The sequence below is a fragment of the Pollachius pollachius genome, assembly GCF_949987615.1.
Source record: "Pollachius pollachius genome assembly, chromosome: 17".
Classification (NCBI taxonomy): Eukaryota; Metazoa; Chordata; class Actinopteri; order Gadiformes; family Gadidae; genus Pollachius; species Pollachius pollachius.
The window spans coordinates 5,935,916-5,956,124 of record NC_136950.1 but is presented as its reverse complement, the minus strand read 5'-3'; the positions used below and the strand labels follow the sequence as shown (position 1 = coordinate 5,956,124).

Here is a 20,209-nt window from a genome sequence, read left to right as displayed (position 1 = left end):
TTTGTGTGGAGCGGTTGGTGTGCGTGTGTGTTTTCCTAAACACTTAGGCCTGCAAGTCTGAGAGAGAAAAAGTATAGCAAAGGGCAAAAGAAAGCAGGAGAGAGAGAGAGAGAGAGAGAGAGAGAGAGAGACAGACAGAGAGACAGAGACAGAGGCAAAGCATGTAGACTATTTTACTTGTATGTGCTTTTTTGCAGTGTACATTGCAATGCACATTTTCAACAGATTTTCCTGTTTCTGGTTGCAGACAGACAGAACGTTGAGAGAATCTATAGGAAACAAGCAAAGCTCAAAGTAAAAGAGCCAAATAGAGGAGAGAATCGGCAGAAAGAGAGAGAAAGAGAGAGACGGCGAGGCAGCGAGTGTCACCTTCCACTTTGCACTCGAACCCGTCCTCGTTCTCCTCCGTCGAGCGCTTCTGGTTCGACTTCCTCTCGTCCTCCTGAGCGCTCTCGTTGTTGTTGTACACCCACTTAATAGTGTCCTGCTGCATGGAGACACGCACACGCGCACACACACACGCACACACACACACACACACGCACACACGCACACAGTTAACCATGCAGTCCTTCAATGACAGCACCATGTCATAGCTATATGATGTCATCTTGTCATTATAATCCACAGCAATTTCTGGTGCCGGTCATTAAGGATCGGGTAACGGCAATTAGGGGCTCCAGGGTCCCTTCCAGGTACACTGAGGAACCCGGGACCTTTCAGATGGGAGACCAACACACTAACCCCCCCCCCCCCCCCCCCCCCCCCCAATGAGAAGCAGACAGCTTTCCCACCATCCATGTGTCGGAACCAGGGGGGAAGGAAAGTCCTGTTGTATAATGGGGTGGTGGTGGTGGTGGTGGTGGTGTGGAGGTGCCTGGCTGTGGGTGAGAGGGAACCCTGGCTGAGGGCCTGGGAACAGCTGGGCGGGGGGCGGGGGGGGGGGGGGGGGGGGGGGGGGGGGGGGGGGCGCACTGCGTGGCTGAGGCTGGCCAGATACGCTGGAGAGAGCGTCACGGTCGGGTGGGCAGAGTAAACACTGACAGGCCTTCACAAACATATGGAAACTCTGCCTGCGCCAGGACCGCACAGCGCAGCCGCGCCAACCCCATCAGGCCGCTGTGCCGTGGTGTGTGTCTGTGTGTGTCTGTGTGTGTGTGTGTGTGATTTGTTTTTTCCTTCTTCCCACACTCGGCAAGCTCAGTGGGTTACTTATACTGTCTGCGCATGAAAATGCTCCAACACGCACACACACACACACACACACACACACACACACACACACACAGAAACACATACACACACAAACACACCACCACACATTCATACACTCATGCACACACACACACAAACACAGAAAGACATTTATAAACTCATACACATACAGCCACACACCAATACAAAGAAACACACACTTGCACACACACACACACTTGCACACACACACACACACACACACACACACACACAAACAGGGTGTTGCCTCTATGCCTGTGCATATGATGCAAACAAGGTTTCGGTATAGCGCTTCATTAAGACTCAAGTCCCATGCGGTGCTGACTGACACACACGCACACACACACACACACACACACACACACACACACACACACACACACACACACAAACACACACTCTTTTCCTCACACACCATTCTCCCAACCACTTCTCTCTGGGGTACTTGGTGAAAAGATTGCCGACTTGCATCACCCCCTGAGGCTCACCCCCACCCTCTCTCCTTCCCATTAGCTATCTTGCTCTCTCCCCCTCCCTCACCCGCTCTGTCTCCCTCCCTCCCTCCCTCCCTCCCCCGCTCTGTCTCCCTCCCTCCCTCCCTCCCTCACCCGCTCTGTCTCCCTCCCTCCCTCCCTCCCTCGCTTGCTCTTCCTCTCTCCCTCTCTCAGAGGGACTGCCAGTCTTGAACAGCAGGGGGGGTGGGGGGGGGGGGCAGTGTGGTGAGCCAAGGGTCACCACTGGAGGAGCCAAGAGTGGGCTGGGACCCCCCCCTTTCCCCCTTAATATGAGCGATGGAGAGATGGGGGGTGGAAAGGAGGGAGGGAGAGAGAGGGATAGAGATAGAGAGCGGGAGAGGGAGAGGGGGAATGAGAGAAGGAGAGATGAGATTAAGAAGAGGGGATGGTGAGAGAGAGAGAGAGAGAGAGAGAGAGAGAGAGAACAAGATGGGAGTACAATACTGCTTCAGTGAACAACATGTTCTCTTTCTCCCTCATTGACTCTCCAACCCTCCTCCAGCCTCCTCTCCACAGCAGCATTCACAAGGTTCACACGGTCCGATCTGCATACACCCTCCCCCTGTCCCACACACGCCCCCCCCCCCCCCTCCTCTGCCCGTCCCTCACCTGGGTGGGCCGGCGGTACTTGCGGCAGGCGGTGACGTGGGCGATGACGCTGGCGTGGCTCTCCTTGCTCACGTTGATGCCGTTCACCTTGATGATGCACTGACCCGGGTGGAGGCCTGCCACCGCCGCCACCGTGCCTGGGGACGGGGGGGAGGGAGACAAAGGGGGGGGAGTATAGGTAAAGGTCATTATGGTGGTGGATGAGGATTCAAGTGCAACTTTTGAAGAGGAGATTCATATTTGATTTATGATCACAGGTAAACACAGGAAATGGAGAAAAGGCAGACAGGGACACACACAGCCAAGCAAACAAACACAAGCGCATCACATGCACGCACACTTGGGCACACAGATACAGGTAGACACAGACACACAGATACACTGCAAACACGCACAAACAAACAGTCATCAACATGGGAAGGCACACACACATGGATGCAAAGAGACACACACACATACACCCACACAGACATCACCTGCACGCACAACATGGGAAAACACACATCACATGGACACAGAGATACAGGTAGAGACAGATGGACAGACAAATACACACACCCACACACACAGCCCCGCATACCAACAATTCCAACATCCTTTACATTCTTAATGCATGTGCTTTTTCCTCTTATTTACAAACTCTGTTTCCTGTTTTTGGGGGAAACTCTGCGTAAGAGGAACAGAGGAGAGGAGGGGAAGAATTTTGTTTGTCTGGGGTACTAGGAGAGAGATCCCAACTCTCTTTATTTCTCTCCATGTCTCTCTATCTAAGAGGAAAGCCAAGGATTTGCAGAAGGAAGTGCTCGGCAGAATGAATATCCCTGCGATTACAGTATTCCCTATTTGACTCACTCAACACTACCCAAACAGATGTGCAATCCCTTCATCCAAAAAACTGCATCGGTAAATGAAAAACGCAAACTCTATTTCATTAAAAACAAATCGCTTCTGTGATTGATGGGCGGCAGGAAACTAAAATGGATTCCTCCGAAACATCCGGAAGGAAAAACAGACACGGGGGGAAACTAGCGCAGGGGGACGCAACACAGTGTGTGTTGTACAGTATTTATAGAACACTAAACGTCTGTGAGGCGTACGCAAAGAGAGACGACCAATAGACACCGCTTACAACGCTTCAGACATCCTCTGAAGAGGTTTCCTCCATTGATCGAATCAGACTGAATATCTCTCCTCCGGATGAGTGTTGAATTCACACGGCGAACAGAACAACCAGCACCTGGGATCCACGGTGACAACCAGGAACAGACAGCACTTCTATCGTTAGTCGCTAAGCCATCAAGGCGGCCACTCTCAGAGATCAAATGTGCACACATTGCATATGGGATAGGAAAACACAGGCATGCATGGAAACACACACACACACACACACACACACGCACACACACACATACACAGACAAACACGCACGCACGCACGCACACACACACAGCATTCTTCGCTGCCCTTACCACTGACCCTTATTGTTGGAAGGAAATAAAAACAAGAGGCAATTCTCCTGAGAACAGCCAGACGTGGCCCTGAATTGTTTTCCAATAGCCCCTATCTCCCTGCAGCCATGATAGTGGCGAAGGCTCAAGAGCCAGGCTACAGGGAACCGGGACCGTGACCTATCTGATCGGCGTTCATCCACTTTCTCCACCGTGAAGAAAGACAGAGCCGCTCTCAGAAGAGCAGATAACTACCTGGAAGTAATTACCATTTGGAAAATGGGCGATAACCGCCTAATCCCAGGTTCTGGCAGGGCCGCGGGCCGGTGGACGGAGGCAGTGAGGGGCCTGTGCTCCTGGCTTCTGGCTGGGACTCGGCGGGTCGCAGGCCAAGTCACACAAACGGCCCGAGGCCGGGGCCAGCTGCCTGCCAGCTGCACCGCGGGAGGCTACACCCAGCCAAACCCCCAAATACTAAAAACCGGTTGTCACCCCTACTCTGAAAATATAATGACTATGTTTCTGTGGACGTGATTGCCTGATTTTTCTGATAATTATTCCCCACAGAGATACCAAGTTCTCTCTCTACTCTGTGTGGCTGCCGTATGAGAATAGAATATAGCGTCTAGAGATGTGGAGGCTTAGGGTTAACTACTAGCATCTAGAGATGTGAAGGGGTAAGGGTTAGCCACTAGAATATAGATATGTGAAGGGTTAGGGTTAGCTACTAGGATCTACAGATGTGGAGGGTGAGGTTTAGCTACTAGCATCTAGAGATGTGAAGGGTGAGGTTTAGCTACTAGCATCTACAGATGTGGAGGGTGAGGTTTAGCTACTAGCATCTAGAGATGTGAAGGGTGAGGTTTAGCTACTAGCATCTACAGATGTGGAGGGTGAGGTTGAGCTACTAGCATCTACAGATGTGAAGGGTGAGGGTAGGTAAGGTAGCTTGTGTGTCAGTTGATGCTCTCCTACCTCTGCCCACAGCATGGACCACAGAGGGACCAAATCCACGGATCTGGAAGCCAAGACCATCTGCAGAGTCTGGGATCTTCACCGTCCTGGAGATGTCCGAGGACACAAGGAGAGGATAAAAAGGTTTAAACCAGAACACGTTGTAGGAACAATGGCCATGACACAAATGTTGAGTTTGGCACTAGAGGCTATATACGTACATTTACATATATAGGTCTGGGTTCCAAGCCTAATGTTTGCAGTCAATCTCCCTTTCCTTAAGAAAAATGCCTAACCCCAACCTGCTCATTAATCACATGTACTTAAAGAATGCATTGCTTGGGAAAATTGCATCTGCTAATGGACGAAGCGGTTAAATATGTACACAAACTCCTCTATTTAAAGACGTCAACGCATAGTGAGTACAGTAAGCACAGTGACTCACTCTCTTGGCTTGGTGCTGACCAGTACCCTGAGGGGGCCCTTGCTCTCGAAGCACTGCCTGAGGAGGCTCTCCACCTCAGAGAAGGGCCTCAGGAACACCAGGTCTCCGTTCATGGCAAACAGCTTCTTCCCCACCTCCAGACCCGCCATCTTGGACAAAAGAGTAGAATACGATAGGATAGAAAGAAGGGAGAAGAGATTAAAGTTTTATAGAGTCAAGTAGGAATGCAAAATCAAGTAATGTCACTAAAAAACAAGATGAAAAAAATGACACTATAGATTTATTAAATCTGAGGCAATCTCCGTCTTTAGAATTAAGTCAATTCTATTTTTTTGAATTATAAACAAAGAAATTCTAACTGTTTTGCGCTAACATTTTCCATTTTCAGGTTTTCATTGGAGGTGGCAACCATTTATTAAAAATGTCCCTAGAGGAATTAGAAGGGGCTAAACAAGCAAGCACACCAGCCATAAAACTCTTTGGGCTAAACATTTGTAAAGGCTTGTTTACATAGAATGTCTAGTAGTAGTAGTCTGGGCTGGGTCTGTGGCATGCTGACTTAATTAAACATTAACATTAAAGAGAACCTTGAAATGTATTACATTTCTACAGCGTCTCATTTCTACACACGTGGAGGTTTAGGGTTAGCTATTAGCATCTAGGGATTTGGAGGGTTAGCTACTAGCCTCTAGAGATGTGTAGGATTAGGGCTAGCTACTAGCATCTGGAGATATGGAGTGTTAGGGTTAGCTACTAGCATCTAGAGATGTGTATGATTAGGGCTAGCTACTAGCATCTAGAAATGTGTAGGATTAGGGCTAGCTACTAGCCTCTAGAGATGTGTAGGATTAGGGCTAGCTACTAGCATCTAGAGATATGGAGGGTTAGGGTTAGCTACTAGCATCTAGAGATGTGTATGATTAGGGCTAGCTACTAGCATCTAGAGATGTGTAGGATTAGGGCTAGTACTAGCCTCTGGAGATGTGGAGGGTTAGGGCTAGCTACTAGCCCCTAGAGGGGTCATCCCTATGTTCCCCGGGTTCTATGTTCCCCACCCTTTTTTAAATAAAGAAAAAAGGTCCTATGTTCCCCGTTTTTCCCAAAAAGGGTCCTTTGTTCCCCTGTAGCAATACATAAGGGGAGCATAGGACCCTTTTTCTGAAAAAGGGTCCTATGTTCCCCGCAATCTATCAATCTTTACGGTAGACTCTTAGCCAGTGTTTCCGCTAGTACAAATTGGTGCTGGTCATGTGACCTGGAAGGTTTCATTTTAACGATTTTAAATCGGGCCCAGAAAATCAAGCCCGACCCGACCCGAGCCGAGCCCGAGGAATAATGTATGGAACGCCGGTCATTATTGGGAAAATAAGCCCCGACAGGGCGAGCAGGACACCGACGTGCAGCGGAGGTGTCCTGCTTCGCCCTGAAGGGGCTTATTTTCGATAATGACCGGCGACGGTCTATACATTATCCCGCTTATTACACAGCTACTTGCAAAAACGGAAAAATAACTTCACATGGTGTGTTTTCTTACTATTTAATCGTTACCAGCATTCGTAGTGTTGATTAGTAGAGAAATAGTCCGCCAAAGACGTTGACGTCGCTTAGCAACCGAAGACGCTGGGTTGACAAGTTACAGGACTACTACCCATGCAAGTGAACGGAGCGTTCCACGGCATTGAGAAGACCCGTGTAATAAAGGCCTATACTATTTCTGTTTACGGCATAGATTTCTCCTCAGATTAGGCCATTAAAGCAATGATTAAAAAACCCCACAAACGCTCGATCAAAGGCACGGCCCGACCCGGCTCGAGGATAGTGGGGAAATATCTGCCCGACCCGGGTCGGGTCAATCAAAACCCTCATTGTTTTACATGAATTGGCTAAACAAATGTTTAGCTAATCAAATTGTGCAGAGAGATTTATTTCCATTGGTCATTCTGACCGGAGACATTTAGAATTTCCGGTCCTCCTCATTTTTTTCCGGTCAATGACCGGTAATTACCGGACGACGGAAACTGCTCTCAGCATGGCCAGCAGGCCCACCGTCGCATGGCCCACCTTAGGTTAATTTTTTTGCTTTTTAAATCTAGGATTACTCATGTTAGTATATTCCCACCCCTAATCAAATTGTCTTGCATCGAGGCTTAACTTTTTTCTTTTATTATCCTACCAGTTATCCATTGTATTGTGCACCCTTGTGGAGAGTTTAAAACTAAATGTCATTATACATTCACCTCTAATAATGTTTCATTTAATTTGTTTAATTAGATCTGTTTCAGATATGAGTGCTGTACGAAATGTATGAATATCTGTTTCAGATATAAAGTGCTATACAAATATAAATATATATAATAGGTCGTTTCTTCATTAGAAAGAAACGACCAACAACCATGTATTTTAACCATGTATGATTGAAGGCAATTTACCTTTTTCCTAAGAAACCTTCTCTTAGTAATTAATTGTAAACACCATGTTTAGGTGCAAAATTTGTGGCCGCTGGATTATCAGATTCAACTTTGTGGACAAAAATCACAAAGGAAACATTTCATTTTTGGTGGGGAAAAGAAAGTGGGGAAGTTTCTTCTTAAGTTGTTATTTGCGAGTTGTAGTCCCAGAATGATATGGTTTGGATTGTCGGAATCAGTGGAGGCTCAGCTTTCATATAATATATAGTTTGTGCAGGTCCAATTTCGTGAAAAAGATCGCGATTGCAGGGCTCTCAAGTCTCGCGCATTCAGCGTGAGACACACGCAATTCAACCCATGCACACGCTCACACACCACACTTCGTATTTCTCACGCAGAGAAATGACCAGGATAGCGCCCACCAATTTGGGCCGCTATTTAACAGTGGATCAGGTAGGAATCAAATGGGTTTCCCGTACATAGGGTAACCAGACGTCCTCTTCCAGTAATGGTGGAGAAAGTAACAGACCGGGGAACATAGGACCCCTTTTTTGAAAAAGGGTCCTATGTTCCCCGGTCACATACATATCGGGGAACATGGGACCCTTTTTGGGAAAAGCGTGGAACATAGGACCCTTTTTTTAAAAAAAGGGTCCTATGTTCCCCTATCTCATACAAAGAGGTAAACATAGGACCCGGGGAACATAGGACCCGGGGAACATAGACACGCTCCCCATCTAGAGATGTGTATGATTAGGGCTAGCTACTAGCATCTACAGAAATGGAGGGTTAGGGTTAGCTACTAGCATCTAGAGATGTGTAGGATTGGGGCTAGCTACTAGCATCTAGAGATGTGTAGGATTAGGGCTAGTACTAGCCAATAGAGATGTGTAGGATTAGGGTTTTTACTAGCCTCTAGAGATGTGGAGGGTTAGGGCTAGCTACTAGCCTCTAGAGATGTGGAGGGTTAGGGCTAGCTACTAGCCTCTAGAGATGTGTAGGATTAGGGCTAGCTACCACCCTCTAGAGATGTGTAGGGTAAGGGTTAGCTACTAGCCTCTAGAGATGTGGAGGGTGAGGATTAGCTACTAGCATCTAGATATATGCAGGGTTAGGGGTTAACTCCTGGCATCTAGAGATGTCTAGGGTAGGGGTTAGACACTAGCCTCTACAGACACAGCTGGAGCGTATTGTGAGCCTCCTCTGTCCATGTGGAATACGTTAACCAAGCCACGCAGCAGAGTGCATTCGTGTGCTACACGAGCAGAATGCACACACGCGGGCTCAGATTGATTGCGTTCGAACTTGAAAGGCGTCTTCCTCTTTTGCATTCTCATCGAGCGGATCCAATATGCAGCGCGCACACAAAGGGAGACCTCGAAAATGCTGACAAATTTGTTGTGTTCAACATCTGCGTTTCCACGTGGACGGTCCTCTGATGTAGGAACAAGCATACATTACGGCGAAGAGGCCAACCAAAAGAAATTTTTCATAAAAGGATCTTATTTTCTTCCGAACGGGAAGCTTAGGCTATAATTATAACAACAAAGGCTCGCTGGACCTCATCTGTAATAATAAGAGAGCAACAATGGACAGTTAACCTCTTTTGAGTAGACGTTCAGAGAGGCCGAGAGGCTGTGCACTCACAGCAAAACAACATAGAAACTGATGAATGTGTCTGTGTGTGTGTGTATGTGGTTGCGTGTCAGTGTGTGTGTGTGTGTATGATTGTGTGTGTTTACGTGTGAGAGTCGGTGCACCTGTGTGTGTGTGCGCGAACGTGTGCGTGTGTGTGCATCTGTGTGAGTGTGTGCGCCTGTGTGTGTGGCTATGTGTGACTGTGTGTGAATGATTGTGTGTGTGTGTGTGTGTGTGTGCGTGTGCGTGTGCGTATGTGTGTGTGTGTGTGTGTGTGTGCGTGCGCCTCACCTCAGCAGGGGAGCCCTTCTCCACAGCCTTAATGATGGGCACCCGGTTCCTCTCCTCCAGGGTGAAGCCGTAGCCCCCGTCGCTGGGCCGGATCTGGAGGAACAGCAGCTCCGCCATTAGCTCCCACACACACCCCAGAGTATACAGTAGATGGTGCATCACATGGTACATAATGTACCACGCAATACACACAGAGCACATATTACACACAGTTTTACACCCGGCGCTACACACACACATAGAGTAAATAAGCACCACGCAGCACACACATACAAACAATGCAAAAACATACCTAATATGCAAGCCACATGCACACACACAAATACCCCGCAACACTCAAACACACTATCTAACAAAAAAAACATACACCAGGCAGAACACACACATAAACACACAACACAAACACAACCCCCACACACATGATTACTCATATGGATAGCCAAGAAGACGAATAGCAGCCATGGCGGTATTCGCTGTGTCCTCAAAGGAAAGCGCTTACAGCGATTCTAAAAGTCTACTTTCCCTTTCTGCCGCGTCGTGCATTTTCCTTCTCACACAGCTGCGGGTCGTCTCGGAGCGTGATGTACCTTCCCTCTAAGCCGGGGAGGGAGAGGCAGGGGGGGCTCACCAGGAGGGCTTTGGCGATGACGTTCTCTGCGATCTTCAGGTCGTGCTTCATGGGCTTGTGCTTGGTGTTGGAGCCCTCCATCTCCTCGTCGGCGAAGAAGCGGAACAGCAGAGGCTCGTCCTTGAACTCGCTCTTCTCCAGCACTGAGGGGTGAGGGGGGGAGGTGAGGGGGGAGGTCAGAGGGAGGAGGTCAGAGGGTTACTGTCTCACCACGCAGGGGGATGGCGTCCAAAGTACACTGTTTTCAGATACAGATTTGGTTCAAACTTCATTTATAGTCCCAGTGTATGCACTTGAGCGTCCAGGGCGTCGTCACGGCAACACACGGGACTATAAAGGCCATGGCCGTGTGTGGGCGGCAACTCAGGACAAGGTTAGGTCAACGGGGTCAAGAGGACACGGAGGAGCGAGCCGGGGGGCCGTGGAGCTGGAGGTCCGCACTCTCCCGACTACCCCCCCTGAAGAACGGGCTGGGGCTCAGCAGAGTAAGCCATTTGGACTCGTTTATCACGCAAATCTCTCCCACTTATTTACTATAGCGGTTTGGAATCCAGCGAGAAAAAAAACCCCTCCGTCGTGAAAAACGGGGGTGAATTGAAAGTTCAGATTGCACGTCTCTCTGGAGGGAGAATAAAATAAAATAAACACAATTATTAATATTACAAATTACCCTTAGGGGGTTCCTTTGAACATTCCCATACTTCATTCCCACTTAAGATCAGATACCACGGCCAATAGCTGCAATAGCCGCATTGTGTCAGGCCAAATAACTGCAATAACTGCCAAGCAACTGGCAGAGGCGTGACCCGGGCGGCCCTGCTAGAGAGCGAGGGACAGATTGAAGGCTGTTATGCTGTCCACAGATTTACTAGCAATTTGTTGGGTGAGTCTGAGATGTGAATGGAGAATTTACATCACGGTGGTACAGCAACTCTCATGACTCACAGCGCGCGCGCGCGTGTGTGTGTGTGTGTGTGCGTGCGTGCAATGGGGACGTTTTGGAAACAAATGAAAACATAAACCTCAGCGGGATGATAAAACAGGTCATACCCTCGCAACAAACTGTAACCACGGTTACATAGAACGTCTCTCTCACGCTTAAAAGTCAACCGCGCTCGAGCCACGCGTCTCGCTCAAATGACCGTATGAAGCCCCAATTAAGTATACGGCCCTGGAATAACATCGCACACCCAGGCACCCGCAACGGCCATGTGCTCACACACACGCACAAACACACAGGAACTCATAAACATGCACATAAAATTAAACGCTGTGTACTAAAACAGCATGTAACACTCCAGTGACTCTCTTTCTCCACCGCTCAGAGGAACACTGTAGCCCACGCCGATTGGATCCACTCAACATCCACTAAATAGACACTCTGGAGCATCAAGCATTCTGATTGGACGGTTTATTCAGGTGATTAGATCCTCTCTGAGCACCCGAGAGGATCTTGGTTCGAGGTGGTCGTACCGTGATGCATGAAGCCGTTGTCGCAGAGCTCCACCCCCAGGATCAAGGCCTCCTCCCGCGTCCTGCAATCCCCCTGCAGAGAGAGACAGAGAGAGAGAAAGAGAGAGACAGAGAGAGAGAGAGAGAGACAGAGAGAGAGACAGAGAGAGAGACAGAGAGAGAGACAGAGAGAGACAGAGAGAGAGAGAGAGTGAGAGAGGAGAGAGGGAGTTGGAGAAAAAGAAAGGGAGAGACAGACAGGGAGAGAGAGAGGGGATGAGTAAGAGAGAGAGGGGATGAGAGAGACGGAATGAGAAAAAGAGAGGGGATGAGTAAGAGAGGGAGACAGTGTCTTAGACAGGGCAGCAGAGCGCAGACAAGGTGAGGAAAGGAAATTGGGGATGACAGAATGGAGGGAAGAAGAATAGAATAACAGAGAGCAACAGAGATTCAAAAGGGAGTTAGGGAGTGTGTTGGGGGGGGGGGGGGGGGCGAAATACAAAGAACATTGTGTTGAAGATGTCCCTAACACCCTAACTCTATCCTGTCTCTTTGTGGCCGGATCCAAGATTGTCGCGGGTCGGCCAAACTGGTGTCTAGACGGCAGTGTGGCCCCAATCACAGTCCCACTGAGAGGACACTAGTCCTTCTACTGACCCGGTCACACACACACACACACACACACACACACACACACACACACACACACACACACACAAACATCTATACATGCACAGACACACACACATAAAGAAACACACACACACACAGAAATAAACATATACACACACACTGATACATACACACAAACACATACACACAAACACACACATAAAGACACACACACACTTAAACATACACACATAAACACACACACACACACATAAATATATACACACACATCTATAAATACACACAAGTACAAATAAACACACACACACATTCTCTCTCTCTCTCTCTCTCTCTCTCTCTCTCTCTCTCTCTCTCTCTCTCTCTCTCTCTCTCTCTCTCTCTCTCTCTCTCTCTCTCTCTCTCTCTCTCTCTCTCTCTCTCTCTCTCTCTCTCTCTCTCTCTCTCTCAGGAGGGCGGTCCAGGGGACATACCTGTGCTATGAGCCAATCGATCAGCTTGTTGGCCATCACCACAGACTTGTAGGTCCTCAGATGGTAGTCTTTATCCCTGCAGACGGGGGACCAACAGAAACACATAAAAAAAACGACCGAAAAACAATAAAAAGAAAAAACGGAATCTATGACTGAAAAGCAGTATAATAATACATGATGTTTTTAGTATGACTAATGAATACTGAAACTTTTATTACAAATCCTCTAATAGTTAAGTACGTCCTGTTCTTAGAACAGCCACAGCAGCGTTCACAATAGCAGACAAAAGTCTTTGCAATTAGCGAAACACTCAGCACTTTTTTCCGCATATCTGTGATTTCACCATGAATCAAAGTGAGTAGACAGCTGTGGGCTGTTCCAGTGATTGAGGCTGAGCGCCCAAACACCAGTTAGGTGGCGATGTTTCTGTTCTCAGGGTGAGTTTGTGCACCACACAGACCCAGGGAACTCTGCCGAAAACAGACTTTCCCAGGAACACTGGGGTTTCCCATGGGATTTGGCAGGGGCTGAGCAGAAGGCCCAGGGAAAGTCCAACTGACATCGCTCCAACGCTCGCACTCACACACACACAGGGGCACGTGCACAGACGCACACACGTACACAAATACAAAAACACACATAGACAAATACAAAAGCACACACACAAACACAACCACACACACTAAAATAAAGAAAGAACACACACGTAAACAGATCAAAATAAAAAGCACACATATATATATAAAGAAAAAACACAGAAACACAAATATGCACTTACAAACACAGGACGACACACATGCAAGCAACCAACCACAATGCATATGGAAAAACACACCATATAAACACACACACACACACACACTGATTCACACCACATACAAATACATAAACACACACACACACAAACCAAAGCAGTAAAGCTGGGCATGTGGGCCAAATAAAATACTACATCACAGCAGTCTGGAGCTGTGAAAGGGCCACACACACACACACACACACACACAGACACACACACACACACACACACACACACACACACACACACACCAACAGAGGTCTGGCCGGCCGCCATATGCGAGGCGCTGGGGGACAGAGGAGTCAGATCGTGTAAGAGTGGAGAGAGATTTATTTGGGTCTCCCTTTATCACCATTGGTACCTCTGGTGCCTTATTAGCTATCATATCTCTGGTGCAATATATTTATCGTGCACTGTCCCTGTGAAATAAACGCATCAATAAATGCATATCCTCGCCATGTTATGAAGGACACATGCACACACAAACCCATATGTTGGTGCACATTTTGTTGGACTAAATCTGTGAAATTGTACTTTGTTATTTTGAGGATGGTGAAATCAACAGGCTGATAATCGGTGATCATTCCACGTTGATTACCGCACTGATCGTTGATGTCACGGCGGATCAGGCGGCTCAACCGCAACAATCCACAAGGTTTCATCAGCACAATTAGAGGCATCAGTGGTCCAAAGAGAAGGATAGTAATTAAAAGATCCATTTCCACTCCATCCTGCGCTGTGATGGGTACTCTGGGACACGGAGGTGTGTGTGTGTGTGTGTGTGTGTGTGTGTGTGTGTGTGTGTGTGAGTGTTTGTGTGTGTAGCCTTTACAGAGAGATTGCAGAATCACTGCCACGTGGATGATTGCATTATGTGGCTGTGCTGTGTGTGTGTGTGTGTGTGTGTGTGTGTGTGCAGCTATGTGTGTACACCGTGTGCCCAGACTGTATTGTTGTGCAATATTCCAAAAACTGTCCCCCCAGAGGGGGCATATTCCGAGATTCCCTTTTGTTTGGGAACTGTCTGTCTTTATGTCTGTCTGTCTCGCTCTCTCGCTCTCTCGCTCTCCCTCTCTATATCTCTCTCTCTCTCCCTCTCTCCCTCTCTCTCTGCCAGGACATTCCGTCTAATTAAGCCAAGGGTTCTGCTGGTCCAATTTGAGCTTGATGTTCCCAGGCAGTGGAGAGGCCATTGTGCTGGACCCGGCACACAGACAGTGTGACCCGCTAACGTCCTCCACACACAAAGAGAGAGAGAGAGAGAGAGAGAGAGAGAGAGAGGAGAGAGAGAGAGAGAGACAGAGACAGAGAGAGAGAGAGAGAGAGAGAGACAGAGACAGAGACAGAGAGAGAGAGAGAGAGAGAGACAGAGACAGAGAGAGAGAGAGAGAGAGACAGAGAGAGAGAGGGAGAGAGAGTCAGACAGACAGACAGACAGACAGACAGACAGACAGACAGACAGACAGACAGACAGACAGACACACACACACACACACACACAGACAGACAGACATAGAGAGAGAGACAGAGACATAGAGAGAGAGAGAAAGAGACAGAGACAGAGACCGAGACAGGGAGACTGCACTCTACATTAACAGCCAGGTCCTAGTAAAAAGAAAATATGTGATGGGCTGACTTTTGTCAGTAATCTACTGCAGACACACACATATACAAACACACATGCAACGCACAGGCAGTGATACGCGCACGCAGCAGACACAAACACACGCACGCAGGCAACACACAGGCAGCCGCAAAACACACACACACTCAACCACACACGCACACACACACACACACACACAACACACACACACACACACACACACACTTAACGACTTAGGTTGGCAGTCAACCAAGAAGCAGGGTAGCTGCTACGCTGGAGAACCAAGGGGCAGATATAGGGCCTTGGAGCCACAAGTTACTCTTACTGAGGTTAAATCGAAGGCTCGCTCCGGGCATTAAATGCAATAGAAACAGCCAACATTGATCAGAGCGCTTGAGGTACAACACATTAAGACACTCCACCTCAAACGCTGTTACAGCAAAAGAGAGGAAAAAAGGATTTGGAGAGAAAACGGCCGAAAACCCAAAGCAGCATGCTAAGGGCTTACTGCCATATGAAAAGACTTAGCCCGTGTTTAACTCTTGCACACGGTCAAACATCGACATGTGTCTTAAAACGTCCATGCATCAGCGACTCCTTCTCCACCAAAGACTCCGGATGGAAGCTTGGCCATATTGGATGGTTCAAATATGTAACTATATATGAATGTAGGTAAGTTACGAGGAATAGATTTCTGTTTATCTTCTGTTTATCGACAACACAACACACATCTTTCTTCTCGTTGCAATAAAATGTTTATAGCAGCAACGTCAGTTCTCGTGATAGTACATTTTGGAAGTTTAACCACTGAGGCGCTCAATGTTGCTACAGGGTCTACTTATGCAACTGTGCTGGCATGAGATGTGGTGTGACTGGATCGTGTGGGTCCCACCTGGTTCCCCTCAGTCTGCTCTGCTCTAGGCCTGGCCTTATCTCTGCAGCTACGATTTATGAATCCTGGTATATGGAAGAAAGATGTGAAGGACACACATGGTGTGCTGCCAAACGGCAGAAACAACATCTTGCTCATTTTCAAGAAAAATATATTTCTGACAAAGGTTGAGCGGTTGTGTTTCCTTTTGTTTCATTTGTCTTGGATAGTGGTACAAGTTAACGCTTTGCAAACGAGGAGCAGAAGGGGAAAACGATGCGTGCTGAACAAAGTAGCGTTGAGCAACATTAGCTCGCCAAGTGCTCCAAAGTTCCCCGCGAGAACGCACAGTGCTGCCTGTTTGTTTTCATGTGAGACGCCTAGCTAGTCCTCTATTACCAGCCCTGCCAAGGCCCATCAGCCAGCGGCCGCGAGGTGCTCCATCACCCCCTACCGCCAGCTCCTCTGCGATGTCAGACCCACACACAAGAACAACACAACAGCAGCAATGAGCTCACAGTCCTCTGTGTTGCGTATCATGGGTCTCATCTTCTGGGTCCAAACCTTGCAACTCGGGGCTATTTTTAAGCAGTTAGAAACAGACCAGGTGTTGGGGGATTGGATCTCGGCCTAGGTGGTGGAAGTGAGCGGAAGGGGGGAGGGGGGAGAGGGGGAAATGGAGCGGAAAAGCAAATGGCGCATACCTGATGACAGGACTGAAGAGACTGTGGAGACGGCAGAAAAGCCGTACACCCTGTGAACGAGGGAGAAGGAAAACAGAGGGAAAGGGGTTTTCAATTGCGGCGAGGACTAAATGAAATGAGCTCGGCCAATGAAAACCAGCGCAGAAACACATCACCTCGGCTCAGTGGCAGAAAGAAGAAGCCGTTACCTTAGAGATGACGTCCTGCATGTCACTTCTTGGGTGGTAGGTGCCGTCATCGTAGCGGAAGCGGTACAAGACGGGCTCCGGTTTGAACTGGTGCTTGTCGGTGACTGGGGGTTAAAACACAACCAATAGTGCAGTGGGAGTTTAGTTTCACCAAGGGACACTTGCCAGATGGAAAGAGCATTTCACAGTCCAACGCTATCATTATTCATTGTCCTCAACAATGTAAAAATCTAAAAGGGTTTAAGAACCAAGCCAAACCAAACTAACCGAAGCTTGTCCTATACCCTGGAGGGTGGTGGAACCAGCTGTGACCCTGTGATAAGTCTTCATAGATCAACAGTTGTAGCATTTTACTTTTCTTTGAAATGTGAAATCGAATGGGTTTAAAGAACAACAACTTTAAACCGAACCAAATGGGAAAAATGTTACCAAATGTGATGGAAAAGGTTTGGTTTCGGTTGGGTTTAAACCAAACTCCAAATCAGACCAAAACCTGTTTGTTTTTTGTTTGAGTGGAACAACTACCAGAGTCTTGACACCCAACATCCACCACGGAGCATTCGCAGATCACAAGCTTCTAAAGGCCAACAGCTACGACCATCTCAGGCTGTGGCTGTGTCGATTACATTGCATTTTGTACACAACAAAAAGCGTTCTGTAGTTGAATTTGAGAGAAAGAGCCGTCGAGGCACGGTGTACTTCTGAACCTCTGTCTTTGTGGCGAGAGCAACACGAGAACGCAATCTCATTTCCCTCTGTTAGGAAGCCATAGAGGGTTTGGGAGTGATTTACGAGCGGGCTCGGTCCACTAGGCCAGGCGCTTTGAGGACAGAGAGACATGCACAGGAAGAGCAGGCCGCTGAACGTGGACGCCACGCGACAGGCGGGGCTCAGCCGGAGTTGATGTGTGCGCCTCAGGTCAACCCTTCAGACCCATTACACACAAAACACTTTCAACGAGAACCAATTCTTACAGACAACAGCGTGCCACTAACAGTGTGTCAGTGGGGGGGTTGAATAGGACATCTGCTGGGAAAGGATGAGGGTAAAAATGTGATCTGTATTTGCATTGGTGGCCCCGCTGGGAAACATCCATTTGCTAACGGCCATTAGCCCTAGCCCCAGTGCTGGGAGTTAAGCCAGTGTTAGAATACTCCCGCTCTCCCTCGACGTCTCAAATCATCACAGATGAAGGGATGATTTGTAGAACAGCTGGACAAGGAGGAGATATGGTGGTCCAGAACCCAGATGAAGACCGAAAGAAGATGTGTTGGAGGAGGTGTAAAAGGAGGAGACGCAGGAGGAGGGGGGCGACAGGGAGGAAGAGGAGGGCAATAAGCAGCAGGAGGAGGATGGAGGAGGAGTGGCAGGAAAATGGTGGAGGTGAAGAAGGACGGAGGAGGAGTACCGTGGTGTATGATTCCGTTCTCCAGCAGAGCCTGTCCCAGGTGCACCCCTTCTTCGGTGTTCCCCGTCTCCCCGATGTCCATCAGCCAGGACACAAACTCACTGGGGACACACGACAGGGACGTGGTTAGACCAAAGTCAAATCTCCTCCTCAGAACACGCTGTAGTACAGTGTGTGTCTAAGTGAACACTTAGACACACCGACCGCAAACCAACCTGGAAGACCTGCACGACCTGTAAGACCTGACCACTTCGACAGGCTGAACGAGAGAGCAGTGACTGAGCAGTGAAGATTAGCAGAACATTTACAGCATTTTAGGGAGATCATCATGACCTGCTATGAATAACATTTACTCAGAGAAATGTGACTATGGCAACAAACTCAGAACGAATATACTGTTTGTCAGCATAACCAGAAAAGGGGTGGTTTGTTTTCTTTGGTGTTGTCAAAACATATGAGTATTTTTCTTTGGATAAAACCAATGGCTATATAGTCAGCATGTTTGGGAAGCTTTAACTCCAAATGTAACTAAATTGTCAACGTGTATATTTTAGGCAAAGCGAATGACACAAACAACTGTTGCCATACCAAACGCACTTTGAAATCCCCCTCTGACCTAAATTCAGAAAACTAGAGAAAAGGCAAGAGATAGAACGTAACAAAAAGACAATGAGACAGAGGTGGATAAGCAGCAAGAACAGGAACAACAACAACAACAACGTCAGGCTATCTGATTTCAGTCTCCCCACCAGAGCCCCACTAACATGGCCGACAGCTCCGTAGGCATTGTGTGGCGCCCGTCTCTCAGCGGAGAATGGGGGATAGGGGGCCAGTGTCGCCAGGAGGGCAACAGGAAGGCCATTAGAGGGTTAGACAAACCCACCAAACTGGGAACCTCAGGGGCCCTCCATCTCCAACGCATTCACACACAGCACACACTCTCACACACACACATACAGGCACACCTATATAAACACACACATACACACACTCACACACAAACACACACACACAAACACACATTTAAATATTCACATACACACTAACACGCACACACAGGTACACCTACATGAACACATATGCATGCACACACACATACAATCACAGATAAACACACGTAGGAGATACATTACATACACACAGAAACACACACGCACTCAAACAGACAAACACAGAGAGACACAACTAGAGACACACAGAAGTATTACATACATTGCACAGCCAACCCCCCCCACACACACAAACACACACACACACACAACGACGGACACACAGACAAACAAACAAACAAACAAACAAACAGAGACACACAAGCAGGGACACACACACACACACACACACACACAGACGGACACTCACAGACAAACAAACAAACAAACAAACAAACAAACAGAGACACACAAGCAGGGACATACACACACACACACACGTAGTACATACATACGCACCCATGCATAAATCATGTATCCATACTTAACCACACTCATGCTGTCATGCACATACACACACAGGACACACACACACACTCACGCACTCACAGCTCTGTCTGTCATACGGCGAGCAGGCCTGTCTGTGCCGGGCGGTGTGTCTGAGTACCTTAGTAAAGCCAGGTCGTGTTTGGACTGCTGGGTTCTCACGGCCTTGGGAAGACGGGGGTCATTCGCTCCTTGTGGCGTACTGTTTTTCATTGAGTTTCTTTTCTTATTGGTGATGCGGTTTAATGTCCCTCCCAGAGGGAAACAGCCTGGATATGGTGCGACTTCCAGGGAGATTGCAACATTTTTTTTCCAACTTTACTATAATTCAGATGCTTCAGAGGGAAATATTTAGCAGCCAAGTGTGCGCAGAGCCCAGAAATCTCTTTCAACCCTCTTGTTGATGTGTACAACCCCCCAGCCCACGCTAGTCA

At 48.2% G+C, this 20,209-nt stretch overlaps 1 protein-coding gene across 1 annotated transcript in view; it reads right to left on the bottom strand.

Annotated features, from left to right (window-relative positions):
* prex2 (phosphatidylinositol-3,4,5-trisphosphate-dependent Rac exchange factor 2) overlaps positions 1-20,209 on the bottom strand; it is a 101,666-nt gene that overhangs the window by 40,503 nt on the left and 40,954 nt on the right. Inside the window, exons 11-21 of the mRNA XM_079754595.1 lie at positions 18,301-18,401; positions 16,893-16,996; positions 16,705-16,754; positions 12,728-12,803; positions 11,646-11,718; positions 10,173-10,315; positions 9,545-9,637; positions 5,208-5,356; positions 4,784-4,869; positions 2,361-2,497; positions 370-487 (exon numbers count right to left, since the gene is read on the bottom strand). Of these exons, the coding sequence (XP_079610721.1) occupies positions 370-487; positions 2,361-2,497; positions 4,784-4,869; positions 5,208-5,356; positions 9,545-9,637; positions 10,173-10,315; positions 11,646-11,718; positions 12,728-12,803; positions 16,705-16,754; positions 16,893-16,996; positions 18,301-18,401 (1,130 nt within the window). The remainder of the gene's footprint in view (positions 1-369; positions 488-2,360; positions 2,498-4,783; positions 4,870-5,207; positions 5,357-9,544; positions 9,638-10,172; positions 10,316-11,645; positions 11,719-12,727; positions 12,804-16,704; positions 16,755-16,892; positions 16,997-18,300; positions 18,402-20,209) is intronic.